General features: G+C 31.0%; 2 protein-coding genes across 5 annotated transcripts in view; one reads left to right on the top strand and one right to left on the bottom strand.

Annotated features, from left to right (window-relative positions):
* The window catches only part of LOC106461455 (decaprenyl-diphosphate synthase subunit 2-like), a 7,455-nt gene extending 5,450 nt beyond the window's left edge, over positions 1 to 2,005 (top strand). The window contains exons 4-5 of the mRNA XM_013921277.2: positions 997 to 1,161; positions 1,677 to 2,005. Of these exons, the coding sequence (XP_013776731.1) occupies positions 997 to 1,161; positions 1,677 to 1,832 (321 nt within the window). The 3' untranslated portion in view covers positions 1,833 to 2,005. The remainder of the gene's footprint in view (positions 1 to 996; positions 1,162 to 1,676) is intronic.
* A 3,269-nt stretch (positions 2,006 to 5,274) lies between these two features.
* Positions 5,275 to 18,341, bottom strand: LOC106461460 (autophagy protein 5-like). 4 transcript variants are annotated; one of them, XM_013921284.2, is made up of 8 exons: positions 18,208 to 18,341; positions 15,994 to 16,181; positions 13,296 to 13,426; positions 11,492 to 11,570; positions 9,977 to 10,139; positions 8,543 to 8,634; positions 7,888 to 7,996; positions 5,275 to 6,501 (listed from the first exon to the last, which is right to left on the bottom strand). In XM_013921284.2, the coding sequence occupies exons 2-8, from the start codon at positions 16,102 to 16,104 to the stop codon at positions 6,374 to 6,376; spliced, it is 813 nt and encodes a 270-aa protein (XP_013776738.1). In that variant the 5' UTR covers positions 16,105 to 16,181; positions 18,208 to 18,341; the 3' UTR covers positions 5,275 to 6,373. The 4 variants fall into 4 exon arrangements, with proteins under 4 accessions (XP_013776738.1, XP_022244138.1, XP_013776737.1 ...); XM_022388430.1 differs by having other exon boundaries at positions 15,994 to 16,112; XM_013921283.2 differs by having other exon boundaries at positions 18,306 to 18,332.
* Between the last annotated feature and the right edge of the window lie 592 nt (positions 18,342 to 18,933).

Genomic DNA, 18,933 nt, shown 5'->3' with positions numbered 1-18,933 from the left:
AAAAAAAAAAGTGGTATGCGAGCCTAAAACGTTTGAGAACCACTGTTCTAGAAGTTTCTGAACACAATACAGTACTAAGAGAAAAAGATTTTTAGACATTTTTATTGCGTTGTATATATTGTGTATATAAATTTTTGTTACTAGGTTTTTTATAATTTATTTTTTTTCAAATTAGGCCTGGGTTTGTAATTTAAAAAAAAAAGTGGTATGCGAGCCTAAAACGTTTGAGAACCACTGTTCTAGAAGTTTCTGAACACAATACAGTACTAAGAGAAAAAGATTTTTAGACATTTTTATTGCGTTGTATATATTGTGTGGAAATTTCTAAAAGTATCGTGTACTAGGAAAATTTTCTAGGTGTTTTCTGAAGTAGGTCTATCGTATAGGTAAAGGCAGTAGACCATTAGTCTGTCAGTAGTCTGCTTATAATAGTGAAGTGAAGTATTAGTCAGTCTAGCTTGTGTGTTTAGTAGTGTGGTGGTGAGCAGTGAGTTAAAGCAGGGGTTCCCAACCACCGGTCCACAGGGAGATGGTTGAAACAAAAAAATCTGTTTTAACTTTTAAGTATAGCAACTGGAGTATGTTGAATTACAGCTTTTTTAAAAAAGAAAATTTATTACTGTATGAGGTAGTCCTTGAAATTTTGGGATCATAACTAGTTCATTCTCAATCAGAAAAAGGTTGGAAACCACTGGTTTAGGCTGTGGTGTGGTGTTTGTTGTGATGAAGAGTTATCCACAGAGTATTGGCTGATAATTTTTAAATATCAGCCAGTAACAATATGTATTGGCACATCATGAATAAATACAGTTGTAAATAATTAAATGTGCAATGGTATTTCTGTTCTTGAGTTTGTTTTACTGAAACTGTGTGGTTCTTATAATTCATTTAAAAAATAATAATTCTTATTGATCGTGTTAAGACTTGACCTTGAAAAGGGACATATAGTTTATGAATTCAAACAAACCTTAAAAGTGATTTATCTTTTTATTTCAGACACATGCAGATCTTCAGCCTTTTACAGACACTTACCGACATCCTCCAGGCACCATGTTTGACTTAACTTCCGTCCCCGTATTACTGTGTTTGGAGAATGAACCAAAGCTGCTCGACTACATCCGAAGCTGTGGAGCCTCCGTAACTTCCTTAGACTTCAAGAAGGTATTCGAACATCTCCCGACACTCTTACTTTTCACTGATACTAACTGTAAAGTTTTTGATGACATAAACTTTATTTCAGTATATATATATATATACGCATTAGGATGATGAACAGAATGACTTCAATCATTCTAAAATGTAATTCCTGACTAGAAAAAGAAAGCTAATAATACATTGTGGGCTTTTAAGAGGCAGTGAATAGTTGACATCAGCTTTCGACTAACCTCTTTCCTTTAAAACAAATAAAGAATTAATAATTATTAAATATCATATTAATACTGAAAGCTGCCCTCTTTCAGGATCTTTAACTTTTTGGTTATTGTTTAGTTTTCTTATATAATACAACTGTAAGCCATCGTAATCTGTATTTCTTAGTGTATCATTACTAGCTACAAATGTATTAGACTTTTATATATATATATATATCCAGAAAATGTAATAATTATATATTTTTTATATGTATAGGCTGTAGCATTAGTAAACAATAATTTCATAGAACATTTTGTTTTCTTTAGCTCCATACGACTGTTATTGAAAGTGGTGCCGTAGAAAAAGCTAAGAAACTTCTAAGTACCTACACTAAACGAGCCCAAGTCATCCTGGCAGAGTTTGGAAATTCAGATGCTACACTAGCATTACTGAAGATCGTTCATGCTCTAGAAGAACAGTGACTGTTTGTTTACTTGCGACTAGTTGTTTTGTATTTCAGGCATTATACGATGAAGCCAAAGTTTTGGTGTTTAAAACATTCATTAGGTGGGTATGTGGACATTACTAAGTTTTGTAATAAAGATTTAAAAATCAACGTGTAGTTCTGTTAACATGAAATATTTTAACTTTTGTTTTAATGATGTATCTTATCTAGAACTTCAACATAATGGACCTCCGTAATATCTTTTTACCGAAGTAAACTGGCATTTGTTATATACATTAATATTCCCTAAGAATGTTTACTAACTAAACACCAGATAACCCACAACAGTCTGTAAAGATAAGGACTGGAGAAGTTTTACTGTAAAAACAAGTCTGGATTTCACTGTGACAGAATTAACTGCATTATCAATCGAGGGTAAATATTCTAGAAAAGAAAAACCTCACACCCTCAATTAATACCCCTAAAATTATTTGTTAATTTTTACTGTCCAAATGGTTTACAACAACAATATGTACATATTACAAATTTAAAACAATCCATAATCTGTGTTAACGAACAATTATTTAAAAAAATATTATCGTGAAAATCTTCTCTAACTTGACAAGTTATGTGGAAGAAAGATTAAAATACATCCAGTTTTTTTTTTTTTAAGTTACTAATCACCAAGTTTAATTGAGCAAATATTTATCAAAATGATTGAGGTTTTGATTAAAGCACATATAACCAAAATACTGTTGAGGTTTTTTTTTGAGCTTAATACTAACAAGATTGGTTGGTGAAAGTGTATGATATTGAATCATTTAATTTATTCATTGAAAGATGTTAAATAATTTTTTTTAAACCAAAAGATAAAACAACAAAAAAATAAACTTTTGATTTGTTTGTGGTACTGATTTTATTCTATAAGCCAGCTTTACACTGCCAGTCGAGTCTAAAATTTGGAAGAGATTTGTTATTTTCCCAAGACCGAAGAATCGTAACAGATACATAAAAGGTCAATAACATGAGAGTACTCCTGTTTGAAACCAAATTGTTATGTTTACTGTGAAGCAGTTTCTCAATCCATGGGTTGCGACCCCACATCGGGATATATGAAGGGGTCGTGAACAGAGTTTGAGAATAGATAATAGTTTATATTTTTATTTAGTAAGGCAGATGATAGTTAGTATTTACAGATAGGTCCTGAGCTGACAAAGTTGTGAACCACTGATCTATATTGCTCAATGGGCAAGACTTCCAGATCAGTCTCCATAAATACCGATTTAGTAGTCGGAGGCTTCATTCCTCACCCTACTTTGTAAAACCAACCGTAGGCCTACACGTACTGTGTGTGTGTGTGTATATAAACACACAGAATTCAGTAGTTATACGAGACATGAAGGATCGGCAAAACGTGGAAGCACAAATATAGAAGTCTTCTGAATACTTTAACTTACAGTTGTCTATTAATGATATTTTGATGTAATACCAATCAATGCCAAACATAATTTTTTTCTGGAAAGTTAACCATAGCTTTGTTCAAAAGAAACAAAATTAAGTGTTCACCAACATTGTTGTACATTTCAAAAACAAAAGTTATCTGGCTTTTGGAAAAATGTGAAATTGCAAATAATGAGTAGGTTTTGGAGACTTGTGTGATGAAGTATAAAATGTTAACTGATTACTTCCATTATTTAACATTTGAACTTCATCAAGAATTTCACTTTTGGTACCTAATTTTTCTATTAACATAGAAGTAATAATTTAATAGTGATTTTTAAATATGCAAGTTAGCAATAAGAAATTAACTTGTCTGGTTCGATATTTTGAAATGAGATGTTTCCACAAACTGGCACTGTATTTATGTAAAATTAGACTTTGAAGAATTACTGAAGATAAGATAAATTCAGACTAGTACGTTGTTCATTAATAAAATATGTGATTCAGATTTGGTAGAATTTGTGAAAATAGTCTACGATAATTCAGTGTGGGGGGGGGGCTGTTTGATCTCTCCTCAAAATACAGTCTGAACTTAAGTTGAATGGTATATTGCAGAATCATTATGATCTCGTACAAAGTGGTGGTCAGTTCTGAGCTCAAGTTAAAGTGGTATGTAACAGACATTGCGACCAGTCTTTATTGTTAATATCAACAGTTCAGACTTCCAGCTATTCTCCTACATAGCTGGAATTAACCCCCACTTTCTATCATAGATCTCCCAGCCAACTTGCCAGGTGTGTTATGTATAATCTTCTTAGAGAAACTCGTTTCTTGTCTATCTTATACTCAGTTGTCTTCTGTTAGTTCCTTCATTAAATGGTATAATGACACCCACATTTATTCATATCTAGTATTGCATACCCATACTTACTAAATTGGTTTTGGTAATTAAAAATGTATAAATAATAATTAACTTGCATATCATTTGGTTTTTTTTTTTAGAAGAGTTTCTACTGTATTATCATTTTAACAAAATCTTTACTAACGATATTTATGAAATAATAAAATTACTTTTTATGGGTAAAATTATGTAGGTGTTTATTTTTATAAAATAAAATCTGGGAAAAAAATAAAAGCGTCAAAAAGAGTTTTTTTATTTTTTAGTGTTAATTAACAGTATCATCTCACCGATGTTTGTGTGTGTACATATATATATGCAAAATCGGATCAACTTTCAAAAATGTGCCTTAACAGCTAAGAATTGCCAAACTGATTTATTCACTCCAGTACTGATACTAAAAAAAATCCTTTCCTTAAAGTTTTGTAGTAGCGAACAAAAGAAAAATCAATATTTTTGAACACATGAATTTAAGCAAATCTTGTAATCTCCCAGCAACATATTTGTACTCGTCATTGTTTATTTATAAAACATACATCTTGCAGATCAAATAACAATTATTGATCAAATCCAATGTGTGTAAATAAAGGATAAATGTATGGCTGTCTAAAAAAAAAAAATCGAGCATAATTTTAAAACACCAAATGATTAGTTTTTTATTTGTCAGGCAACAGTTTACCAAAGTCACCTAAAAGACATTTATTTATACACTGATTTTTATATAATCTAAGCAATAACGTTCTGACTTATAATTTAAGGATGAAAAAATTCTACAAATATTAAAGTTGGAAAAGCACTTGTAAATATTTTATGATAGTTTTGTGTTGAGTAATTGTTAAATACCACAAAACATATGCCCCCCAGTGACTCAGCAGTATGTCTGCAGACTTAATGCTGAAAACTGTGTTTCGATACTAGTGATGGGAAAATCACAGATAGCCCATTGTGTAGCTTCGTGTTTAACTGCAAAACAAACAAGCAAACATATATTTAGGTTGAAAAAAATTATGTTTAGGCCGTACTATCGTAGCAAAAAAGACTAAAGCTATAGAAAGAATTATAATGTCTTCTGAAAACTGTTTTGTCAGAGTACAGGTAATTAATTTGTTCTCAAGCTTCCTTGGGTGGTTTTGGAAATATGCAGCTGAGGATATGTTCAGTTTAATTAAGAGCACATCTAAATTTCCAAACATCAGATATCCCAGTAAAGAAACTGGTCAACAGAAAGGAAAACCTGGAAAATTTGTATAAACAAATACAGTAATATTTTTACTTGAATTGCCAACTAAAATTTGATTCTAGTTTTATAACTGATGACTGTTTTTTTTTCACAGGAAATACAAAAAGTGAAACTTGTATATCACTAAATTTCCACTAGTAATAGGAACTATATATCGACTCGGACTTTAGAAACGAAGCTATTTCTCGGGTGTGGTTCTATTATGCATCACAGATTGCAGAAGCGATCATTTGGCTCTTTCACTTATTTAAAAAAAAAAAATCAGTTTCTGTTTGTTTATTTATATAATGTATGATAAGACAACACATTGTTTTGACAAAAATCAAGCAGTATAGCTTTGTTTTTTTAGCATATCTTAAACTACGTACTGAAAGAGACCACGTTTTCTAACTGGATCAAATTTATTTGGCACCACTGTCACTATCTATGATTTCTATGAATTTTGTAAAGTGTCATTTTAAGTCTCTGGCTATTGGTTAATTAACATGAAAAATTTTAATTTTACTAATAATACTTTAGAACCTGAACCTAAAGACAAAACGAATACAAATTTGAAACTTGCCTAGAAAGTCAGAAAAATTTATGTCACGTTAAAAATGGTGAAAGTGAAAAAGGAAAATTTTGCTTGATTTAATTTATCAAAAAATTTCATTTCCAGGATTTTGTCTAAACTTTTTGCAAGTACAATTACACTAATTACAGGTTAATTAAGTAGGATATTCAGATAATTTTTCTACATGAGACATATTTTCTTTATCCTCATCTCCACTCTACACCAGATACATCTTTATATGTGTTCTATGTTATAATTTTTAACCTATACGATCACAACATCCAGACTTAATGTTATAAGGTTTAAATTAACATATACGTGTGTGATGGTTCAACACACTTGGGTTTGCAAGCACTCATCAGTATTCTGTACTCTTTACCTCGAAGAGTAAACAGAAACTTGAGAATATTTTTTTTTTGCAATAATACTAATAACTTTTCAACATTTTCATGTTTGGTGAATACAGAGATGTAGAAAATTGTCTGGGTAACTCAAATGTTCACTCATCCACTGAAGAGGCGTGTCCATCGGAGGCTTTATGCCATGGGCAACGATCTGTACATTATCCAAAATATCTGTATAAAAAAAATAAAGTTTCACTTAAGGATATAAGCTAATATATAATCCAATCAGAATTAGACAAAACAACTTGAAATAGAAAAAAATCTTTTAGCCCTACATAAACAGACATTTAGAAAATGCAAAAAAACAGCTTCTTGATGAAACAGCTCAAAGATAATATAATGTGCTGTATTCACACCTTATAACTACTTAGACTGTACTGAGAAAAACAAGTACTAACACGAGGTTCCTTCGAGAAGCATTAAGGAAATGTTGAATTGTGTCTACGTATTTGTTTTTAATCATATTTCTTTTTCACAATTAATTTTGTCAAGATCTTGCAGTTTTTGAAGTTTCAAATAATCATCACCACACAGTTCCTTTGATAGGATGCTAAACTGTTTTTTTTTCTTATTTCATCCATTTTTAGAATATGGACAGTATAAAAACAAGTAAGACTGTCCAAATTTTGTGAATGAACTATTGATCCAGGTAGGTCATCAATAATTATAAAAAAATACAAGTTTAATCACCTATGTTCTTATATCATTTCACTTTTTTTTTGTAGCTTCTACTATAGTTTTATTATTATTATCGGTGTGGTTATGTTTATAACAACAATGGAATAATTATCATAAACTTCTGATCAAATCAAGTAAATAATACAATTAATTTATTACACTAGCCTAACTAGGAATATGCAGTATTATAAAACAAAAACTTGCAATGCATCAATTCATCAGTTGGCTACATAATTGCTTTTATCAATGTTTCGATCAGTTTAGGAGATTTCAGTTAGTCCTAGATCTGTATACTAAACTATCAATGTAGGAGATATCGGTTAGTCCTAGATCTGTATACTAAACTATCAATGTAGGAGATATCGGTTAGTCCTAGATCTGTATACTAAACTATCAATGTAGGAGATATCGGTTAGTCCTAGATCTGTATACTAAACTATCAATGTAGGAGATATCGGTTAGTCCTAGATCTGTATACTAACCTATCAATGTAGGAGATATTGGTTAGTCCTAGATCTGTATACTAAACTATGAATGCAAGACAATAAAAATGAATAAATTATACATTATAAATGGTTTATCCAATACTGTTAAAGAAACTAACATTAAAGAAAGAATGGAATATAACTTATAAAACACATAAAACTGGTCATTTTCTTAATGCCCTATCATTGATTCATCATCTCTTGAAAAACTAAGATAATTTTAAAGTAATTTGAACAGATCTCTTGCATAAGAACAATAGGTCCAATGCTCTAACAGATGGCAACAGCATCTCATTTCCATGTACAATTGTCAGGGAGTTGGTCAATACTCTATTAAAACTCAAGAAATTCTCAAAACTAAATATAATTTTACACACAAAAAAAGTTATCGTACCTTCTTTACTAAACTTGGGCAGAGACACATGGAGAAGGTCAAGTAATGTGGTGTTTTCGCCTTTCTCAGAAAGGGGTCGTACTAATCGCTGGATATACGGCATGTCGGGCTAAGTTCAATAAGGATTTATGGTTTAAAAAATGTTTACAAACTTTTCATTTAAGTGCTGACTAAGGAAAGTATACATACAAATAAAAGTTTATAATGGCTTGTCCTTCATTTCCTTATTAAGTTTTTTAGTTTTCTTGGTCAGACCTTCAAGAAGATACTCCAAAAAACTAAACATGTATTTTCTTTCCAAGGTAGGTTCAATTTTTCCCATCTCTTTCTCTTTCTAGTGTAAAATATTTATTTGAGTGTAGAAAACATTGTCTATTATGCCATCAGGAACTTGAACATAATATACTGGAGGGTTCATTTCAGAAAAAAGAAACTTTATAAGTACGCACATTTATGTTTTCTTCTATTTTCACAGACAAAAATTGTAAGTCCACAGAGGGATAAAGATATTGCCTACTTGGTAAAACTCCTAACAAAATAAAACATATAGTGCTGTATCACTGATGATACAATTCATTACGCATAAAATATATACCTTGGACTTTATCAAATGTGTAAAAACAGTAGTTTTAAGGCTTAAAAAAATATGGCCTACCTGATAAAGTCTGTAAGGAATATACTTGAATAGTTCATCATTAGTGTGCTCCATTAACTTTCTGTTGATCGCCCAGAACTGATCAAACTTGTCTACATAGTTATTAGAAAAAAGTATTCTGTAATTTCTGAGAACTTTTTAACTCCAGAATATTCTATATAAAGTTCATAGAGACTTTACAAAAGAAAATTCCAAAACCAATACTCAAATTTCTAGAACTTTCGAATCCTGCCATAAAGGACTAATACACACTTTCTTTGGTCTCACAAGGCATGAAATTCACAATAGCCAATATGAAATATTAATCAACTTGATTACAGTATCCAAAGTGTTTTTGCTTGTTTTTATGTTTAATTTCTTTTAACCAAGCTAATTACTTCATGAATAATTTATTACTAAAAACTGAAATTTCAGGACTTCGCCAAGTCCGTGGCTTAAAAACATCAAATTTTTTAGAAATCCACTTCTGAAATTTTTACATTAAGTTCTCCACAACATCCGGGATTTCAAAGACCTGTGTGAACCCTGTCTGTAGAACATATTTACAATAAATTTTCTATTTTTTATCCTCAAAGAAAAGGTCAGATATTAAAATTTGGATCATAATTTCATTATGCACATTTAACTTTTTTTTAATTCTATTAATTTTTTACATTTTTTTTGATAATTCATCTCACTGGAAGACTAAAGAACATATACTTTGATATATCAAAGGCATCATGAAAATTAACTTAATGTCCTCCATATTCATTTTGCATGTTACTTAATTTAGAACCACTGATCACAGCATGTGTGTACAGAAGAACTGTTGAACTATCTGTTAGGCTTAAAGCTTTATTTTTAACATAGAAAAACTTAAAATTTAAAAGCCACAGCTCCAAGTTTAATGACTAAACAATGAGCTCTTTTGTTCAGAGAAAAAAAAATTACCAAGAATGCTAGTATTTTAGTACACCATAGCCTAACAAGGAACAAAATTAAGACAACTCCCGAGGAAAGGTTACTACACAGATGTAAATGATATTTCAGTTGGAATTTTTTATATTCGGAAACTAAGAATTTTTGTTGCAATTTAATTGAAGGAAAATTTTTTAATAGCATTTAATGATTTTGATGGTTACAAATTGGTATGTGTTCTGACATATGGAACTTTTAGCAATGACTGGCCTTTCTGAACAGTTAATCACCAGTTATTGTGATCCGAACAATGAAACCATGAATAACAGTTCACTATTTTAAAAGTCTGACCAATGTTTTATGTGATCTAGGTGATGGAACTTTAACTATCCACTATTCTGGAGCTTAACCAACATTTGGAGTTATTGAAAAAAAATGTTAATAATTATTTACCAAAAAGTACTATGAAGAATAGGCTCAACATTCTAACGAAGATGGGTCACGACCTAAACAATCGAATTACTAAAAACAACTCACCATTTTGTAGACCTAACCACAGCTGGTTGTGATCTTTTTTCTGCATGGCACTTATGACCATTCCTCTGTGTTTTAGGAAATCAGCTTCTTTAATGGTTGCCATAAAGTGAGATTCAATGGCAGCTCGACTGGGGCAGTGTACAAGTTCTTCTTCTGGAAAGTTCTGAAGAAAAGAATCACTGATAAAAAAACAAAACTGAGTCTACGTTACACTAATAAATTCTAGTTCAACTACATTATTCAATTTTATATTTTCATGTGTTCATAAAAACAATACATTAAACTTCTATAATAACCATCAAGGACTAGTAATTATAAGTGTTCATATCAACCACTTCCTGTAGAGGTTCACACAAATTAAATAAGGGCTAAGATGTTTTGTTAACATTTTGCTTATTACATTTATTAATTTGCTAAAACATTTACTGAAGTTAACTTTAGTTTTGTTTATTTTGGGGGCAAAGCATGTAAAGTATCACTAACAGCTACAAAAGCTTTTAGAAAAATTACTTAATAACAAATTCTACAATTGAATTTACTTACTTGTAGTTTCTTGACTACAAGTTATATGTTTAGCTTGTACATCAGTACTTAGAGCAAGACTCTCATTGTATCTAAAGAAAATTAATTATTCAGAAGTAAGATCTATTTAAATTTATTTGAACTTGAACGTCGCCACGTCTCCAATCTCAAGAAATCAAAGACAACTTAGATTGTAAATTTTCTAAATTGAATAGTTTAAAAAAAAATATTTAAGTATGAAAATAACTTGTATTCAATGATTAATTTTGATCAAACTGAAACTTGTGTCACATAAGATGTACCGCCTAAAGTTTCATATTTTCTACAAAATGTCCAAGAAATCCTGATGCATCCTATTTTAATTCTCGTTTTGTGTTTGTCTGTCTGCAAACTCCTCCCACAGTTCTTCAGTTAAAAGGACTAAACTTGGCAGGTGGAATTATCTATATAGAGTAGCCCCCCTCTGTAGTGGAGCTAAAACTCACTTGGAAGGTAACCAAGGAGTGATAGGGTCTAGGAGTTGGTTTTCAGTCTCACTAAACCAATATCTTTCATTAGATTCTATGTTTCTAGCTTATTTAGGATCCCAAAGGTATCAAGTTTAACCCACTGACTGCAGCTGCTATAAACGTGCACAGAATTTTTGCATGCTGTACACCGTATACGGTACACTCCCATCCGACAACCAGAGTCAGACTGTACCCTATACAGCGAATAAGCAGTCAACGTGTTAAAACTGTGTTCGTATATCCTCACTCACGAGACAGCGGGACCAAATATGGCACACATGCTGAGATATAATGGGCATGTGTCTTAAATGGGGGTTTGTTTTGGGGTACAGACGCTCCTTGGGATGGCTATAGAAGTAATTACATAACAATAGGTTATTGATCAGTACATTTAAAATTCTGTGAATTAGTTAGTCACACAAACTCTATTCATAGTCACAACAATTGGTTAATTATACCAACTTTAACTTGTATTTAACCTTACCTTAAAATGAACTGTAAGGTTCCACGGCAACTGTGATCCTAACCCGTACAAGTCAAACAATAACCCAACTGGATAATGCCTGTTGAAAAAAATTATAAAAAAAACAGTTAAAACAAAACATTTAAACTGAAAACATAAACTGTTTGAACAGAAAATAAAAATATATATATATATAAATATATAATTTAGTATTTCTTTGGAAATTTTAGGTTTTTGTTTATTTATATTGTTGGTGTTTGTTATTTTATAAGGGCATTTTTTTAATTCGGTGGGGAAATAATGATTATTTCTTATTATTAGACGTTCTGATTGTGCATGCCCTACAATAACATTAAACCAATGACGGCTGATTCGCTATATATTGTGCAGTCTGCCTCCAGCAGTTGAATGTGGATTAGCTGTACAGAGTGTACGGCTCCTAAAAATTCTGCATGCATTTAAGGCAGCTGCAGTCAAAGGGCTAAGAATACGAATATAAAAATTACTTTTTTAAACTTTCAAACTTCATGATTTCACCATAGTTATAAAATTCAGAGAGAATGAAAAACAGTAAATAGTTTTTATGGATGATCATTTCTAAGGCTAATGAGTAAAAAATTCTGTATTTAATTTTACATAATGTAAAACTGTTATGTTCAATGTTCGTCACAATATTTTTATCCAAGAAAATATTATGATTTGTTGAATAAGAAACAATGTTTTATTTTAGAGAAAACAAGCTTAGTTTCTAAGTCCATTTTAGTATTCATATAACAAATTTAAAAATATTCTATAGACTTAAGATAAAAATTTTAAAATAATCTCAAAAGCAGTGAGAGAAAAATGGCAACAAACAAAGCCTCCTTAATAAAGCTTAAGGTCAATGAAATACATGAAAAAAAGCAACTCAAAAGTTGATACACAATAATCTGTACTGGAGAGAACTAATTCAATGCTAGAGGTGAAACATGTAATCCAATTCCTAAATCATTTAAATAAAACTGGGTAATAATTTCAATTCACTTGCTTAACCAAGTTCACACCATAATAATTTTTGTTTGTGAAAATTAATGTTTGTTGTATCCCAGTTGTCCCGATAAGCCCTGGTAATGGGTAAAAGATCTCACTGGCACTGGATATGGCACTTATAGTGTAGTTGACATTTCTTTATTTTGTAATTTTCACTCGAGGGTTTGTTTGTTTGTTTTGAATTTCGTGCAAAGCTACACGAGGGCTATCTGCACTAGCCGTCCCTAATTTAGCAGTGTAAGACTAGAGGGAAGGCAGCTAGTCATCACCTTGGGCTACTCTTTTACCAATAAATATTGGGATTGACCGTCACATTATAATGCCCCCACGGCTGAAAGGGCGAGCATGTTTTGGTGGGATGGGGGGATTCGAACCCGCGACCGTCAGATTGCGAGTCGAGATCCCTAACCACCTGGCCATGCCCGGGCCCACTCAAGGGTTCTTAAAACTACTATGTTCCACTAAGTAATCTCAATAAATTGCTTTGAACGTGATACATATAACACAAGGGAACAGAAAAGGTTTGCTCAATGAAACAAAAACAAACTTTAACCCAACCATGCAATGCATGTAGAATTTTCATTATTCTTGCGATAACAAAATACCACAAGTTTAAGTATTCTAAACTATTAAAACTATATTTTCTTGCCTGAAACACAGTGATTATTAAGTAGCTTAATGTTCAGATACCTGTTGTACATGCTCATACCTTCCATAAACTCACACTTCCATTGTTTCTAATTATTATCTTCCACATTTAAAACACCACAAAATGGTAATTATTTTTTAAACTGACCATTTTATAGGTTGACCATCATAGTCCAGCCACATTTCTGCTCCCTGGTCTGGTTCACTAATGTGTCGTGAGAAGTGCCGCTGTACTTTATCTGTTACCAGAGGAAAATAAGTCAACCTCGGGACCATTAGCTGAAAAAGTAATTTTTTTTTTTGTACCAGAAAGATTTATAAAGCAATAAAAAAATAATAAAAGGAAATAATGTTGAAAATTTTGTCTTAGATACATAACAAAAATAGAGTATTCCAACATTTCTACAGCTAATTATACTTGTATCAAATTATCTTTTCTACACATCTTTAAACATGAATTTTAAGAGTATTCTACAGCTAATTATTTCACATTATTTTTCTACATATCTTCTTTATATATTAAAAGCTTTATTATCCTGTATCTGTCAGACCTGGAGAGTGCTAGACAAAAATTCCACTTACACTTCTCTTGTAACATTTTGACACCTTGTTAATGTTCTAAAGTACAGTATTTCTACATCATCTATAAAAAATAACAATCTTAAACAATAATACATTTTGTCAAAACCATAACTTCAGGATGTAGAAAATATCTACAGATAAAGTAAGTACAACATGAATCTCAGTACAAGCAGCTAACGACTAAAGCTTGCCAGCAAGATAGAACATAAACAAAACCATAACAGTGTCATTGGAAACATTGATTAACTAAATTTGTGAACTTTCAAGAGGCTTTGAGAGCATTACGAGGCATTCCAAATGGAAATGTAATGGATGCTGGTTCCTACAATGATCATTTGTATTTGTAAATATTGAAATTTCTGGTCACGAGAGTTTTCAAGATGCGAAGATGTTGGATAACGAATCTTTTACTGTACCTACTTGTTAAGAGTATTCTACAATTTCTACAGCTAATTGTATTTCTATCACATTATATATTTGCTGTACATTTACCAGCCCAAAACTTCATAACTCAGCTGACAGTTCTAGCCTTGAACCAGTAGCCTACGTAGCAGGTCACAAGTCCCACAAAAAAATTTATATAGCTCTCCCCCCTTTTTTCGAAAAACGAGACATGAATAATTATGTTCTCGGGGATGAAAGTTTATAGAAAATGTAAACCTATGCTTTTGGATGAGAAAAAAATCTTAAATAAATTAATAAATGCATTGTTTACAAACAAGACCTCATAACTATGCAGAGAGGGAAATTCTAAATTCTTTACAGTTTTCATCACAGATTAGACTAATAAGTGTTATTCTAAAATATTTTTCAGTTAAAATTTGCTAAGTAGAGTAGGCATTATAATTTTTACTTAAATTTTGAAATTTGATACGAAGGTGTGTACTTGACATCTTAAAGGTGTTGACTGGTCATGGTAGGATTAATGGCATAACTTTACAGGCCATTCTGATTCCCAGACCCCGTAGTGAAGCTGTGGCAGTATGTACATCACTGCCTTGAACTATTGTATTATTACAGCTCGTAACGTAAAGTGACTGTTGTTTGTTTAACGTAGTTAAATGGTCTAAGACACAGAAAAGAGCTACAACATTTATAAAAACTTGTAACCTAATGATATCTAATAACTATAATCAGAACTGAAGTAGGTAAATATCGATAGGTTTTAAGTTTTGTACTTGGAAACAATTTTGTCATAATAAAAGCTCTTTCTCACAAGCTGTCTGCTATATTAGCATTGGTCACATTCACACCACTCGAACTATATATAAAAAAAAAAGAAAGAAATACAAGAACATGCTTATGAAATACAGGGATTGTTGCTATTACACCTGATAGCTAAGAAGAAAAATTAAAATTATGTTAAAGACCTTTTGGGATATAATATCACAATACAGAAGGGGAACTGGGATAAAACTTACATGTAAAAAAAAAGAAGCTGGTTAAAAAAACATGGCATTTACTTTTATAACTGTTTCAAGACATATATTTCCCATTAAGAGTCTAGAGTAGCAATTCACTCATTAGATAGAAAGGTTTAAAACTTTGGACTTGATTATTAGAATGTGTTGGTACAAACTTTAACATAAGCTTTTATTCAAACCCCCACCACCACATCAAAAACCTTCTCATAACAATATTAATATTCATAACGGGTACAATTTGTGGTTTCACAATTTTGTTGCAATGCTGATGAACTACCAAACCTCCATTACCGTTTACACAACAAAGTCTTCTTCTGTGGGTACTGATAAACATTTCCAAGACCCTTCTTGACCCCCGAAGACAACCTATTCCAATTGCTGACCATCTAATCAAATCAAGTTTGTTTCTAACTATTGTTCTCTTTATACCACTTTCTAATTGTTTTCTGCATTATAAAAACCTTAATAACTTTTTTGAACAAATTTTTATGTAACTGTCACTTTGATGTGAGCCTAAGGTGAATAATAGTAATAATAATAATAGTAGTAATAGTAACATGTTTGAGTGAGGGCTTTTTAAGCTAACAAAGTATTTCTATATATTTTGTATGAAGCCCTTTTAACAACTTTTAGCCTATATATATATATAATTTTTTTATAACAATATATTTAAAATTTCAAACAAACAAACATGGTCAAAAAAACTATTAACAGATGATACATCTCTAACAATTATCTATTACTTTAGTAGACGATTTAATGTCACAAAGCAGTCGCAAAATAACAATTGTTTTACAGACTTTTTATAAATTTATCAGTAAGTTTATTTGTTTTACTTACATAGAATGGATCAGGTTGTTGAACTGTGTTAACTTCTTCTACAGATAACCTGAAGCACACGGGTAGACGTCCATCCCACACCTCCCTCATTACCTCTCTGTCTTCAGCCATTGTGATTACTACCAAAACAACCAGAGTAGGCTTAGCAATCCCCAGATATTTTAATCTCTTCACAAGTATTAATTTGTCTGAAAGGAATATCCAAAACGAACTATGATCAAAACATTCAAGTAATGTTTTGAAGATGTTATATTCATAAGTAGGACATTTAAATCTCCCCAGATGTTGAAAAAACGGAAGATTTGTGATAAAAAATTTAACACATCTAGAAGTTTTACCTTCACATTTAGTAACTTACTCTTTTCATTCAAGAAACAGGAATAAAAATATACAAGAAATGTGTTTCGTTAGGGCTTGAGCAAAAGGATATTTTCTGTTGAAGGAACACTCATCAAAGTATAATAGCTGAAGCAAATAAACCTAAATGTGCCATAACAGTACCGAATACATGATCGATCATAAATAATGCTTATGTTGAGCACTGTTAAGATTATGTATGTGTATCAATATTACGACAATAGCTTGAAAAGTCAGGGATTTTTAAAACCACCTGAATAAAAATACAAGAATTTCTATGATAATCTTTTCAATTGTACAACTGTAAAAAAAAACACGGTAAAAAAGAAGATACAAGGGACTGTTTAAAACATTTATCTTTGAAGCCAACTAATATTATCTAAGTCAGTAAACTTTGTCTGACTTGGGACCTGGGGTTTTGGCTGGTTGTTTCATTGAGTGAGTATTGATCTCAATAACCAAAAGAATTTCTGTTTTTAGTTGATTTTCTTAAATGTTGTCTTCAAGAATGCTTACTTTTAATCCATGAAGTTATGAATAAATTAAGAAACTGACTTCTACCTGACTTTGTGTAAAACAATACTGGATAAACCGATGACATCTTATATGTCAAGAATGTGCTCTACTAACCAACTGAAAGGGCTAACACACTAGAATTTGCTAGTAATATGTCTTTTTGTAACTCGCATAAATACCACATTTTTCCATTCTCACAAATAAGGTCTCCCCTCAATCTTAATCTTGGCTGGATCACCAGTATTTCAGTAGTAATCCCATATTTTTAATATTTTCTTGGCCCAGAATCAAACCTGGTGCCTCTTGTGTGTCAAAATAGTGCTCAACCAACCATGTTAAAACTACAAAGACATCCCTTTTTAACAACTCAAAGAAACATGCAGGTAAGGATATTCTTATCTAAATAAAATAAGATACTCATAACAAGTGGTATTATTACTGGACACCATACTAGATTGATATCTCATTTAAAAAGAGGGGTTTAAAGACCTGAACATTTTTATTAAAGATTTTTACTTGAATATAAAAAACTAAAGGTGACTCAAAGTGTTTAAAGTTGTGAAGGGCTAAAAGAAATTGTCAATATGGGAAACCTGTTTGACTGATAAGGGTTTAAAGCAGGAATATTATTATTTGGGATATAAGCTTTGAAATCTCAGACCTACATTCCTTCTTCAGTTAGTCAAAACTAAACTTCAGATTTATAAACCTGTCACATGATCAACCTGTTAAAAACAGCAGTGCTTTTATTTTGTTTCAAATTTCTTGAATATACTGATATAATACATGAATGGTTATAATACTAATAGCCTATACTGGTGAGAACAAAGAGACAGGTGACTTTTAGTAGTGAAACTTGAAAGTGGCTTGGAGTTACACTTTACTGTAAATACTAAACAGTGTAAAAATAAATTGTTTGGCCCTATCGATTTATAGAAATGTGTGCTGTTATTATACAGTTACATATTTAAAACATTCCAGCAAAATGTTTCAATAAATATTTTATTAGCCAATGATTGCTACATTCTAAAACTTTAAGCAAGAACCTAACTCTGTTTTTGTGCTAATATTCTATATTAAGACGTTTTGTAATATTTCTGTTTTGCATGACAAATCCCTTGAAATTTCATTCTTTGACACACTATTAATTTAAACTTGATTATCTATGACTTTAAAGTTAAACTAAATTAAAATTCTAAAAATTAAATTCGTGACCAAAGTCAGAAATTTAATTCTGAAATAAATCAATACATATAACTAAATCAGAACTTGTCGTAATGCTGAAACTGAAACATTGCTGAGTTAATATTAGTAATACTAATACTTGTAACAACATTAAACCTTTCTCGATGTAATGTCGTAAACTAAAACAGCTGAACCAAAGCACAATCGGTTAAATCTTTAACCTCAACCACAAAGTTAAAATAAATTTATCGTACTGGTGGGATTAACTTCCTTAATATTCTGCCTTGACAGTTAAATATAGCCAGTGACATCTAGTAACTCGATCGAATATCACTGGTTGATTCTATAATTACAAGATAACAATACTAAAATAATATCTAGTATTGTGAAAAGGCAACAAATTGTATTTTAATAGTTTACTTATTAATTAAGTATATTTTATGATAAGTTACAGCTTTTACTGTAAGTAAGATTTGTATTTTGAACAGGTACAACTTTTCGATTACTGGTTCTTTCATTCTGAAATACACAACTTGAGAATGATCGCGTTCAAAATACAGATCTTACTTATTGTAAACACTGTAACTTGTCATAAAATTATATTTTGTTTAATCCATAACATAGCGAAACACGCCTTTCTGGTAAAATATTTTTACGACTAGAGAAATTCAAATTGAAAGCTTAATAAGTAAAATATATATAAGAATAGGAGAAAGAACATTTTACTTCGTAGTTTTAATTCTTTAAGCAAAGTGTCAGCCTGCTCATATTTTTCCAGAATTACGAAATTGTTTTGTTAATTGGTTGAGCTTTAAGAATATGTTATGATGTTAATGAAAATTATAAAATTAGTCAGGGGGGAGGTACCAGACCAATTTCACC

The sequence above is a fragment of the Limulus polyphemus genome, unplaced genomic scaffold (assembly GCF_000517525.1).
Source record: "Limulus polyphemus unplaced genomic scaffold, Limulus_polyphemus-2.1.2 Scaffold964, whole genome shotgun sequence".
NCBI lineage: Eukaryota > Metazoa > Arthropoda > Merostomata > Xiphosura > Limulidae > Limulus > Limulus polyphemus.
This window is presented reverse-complemented; position numbering and strand designations above follow the sequence as displayed.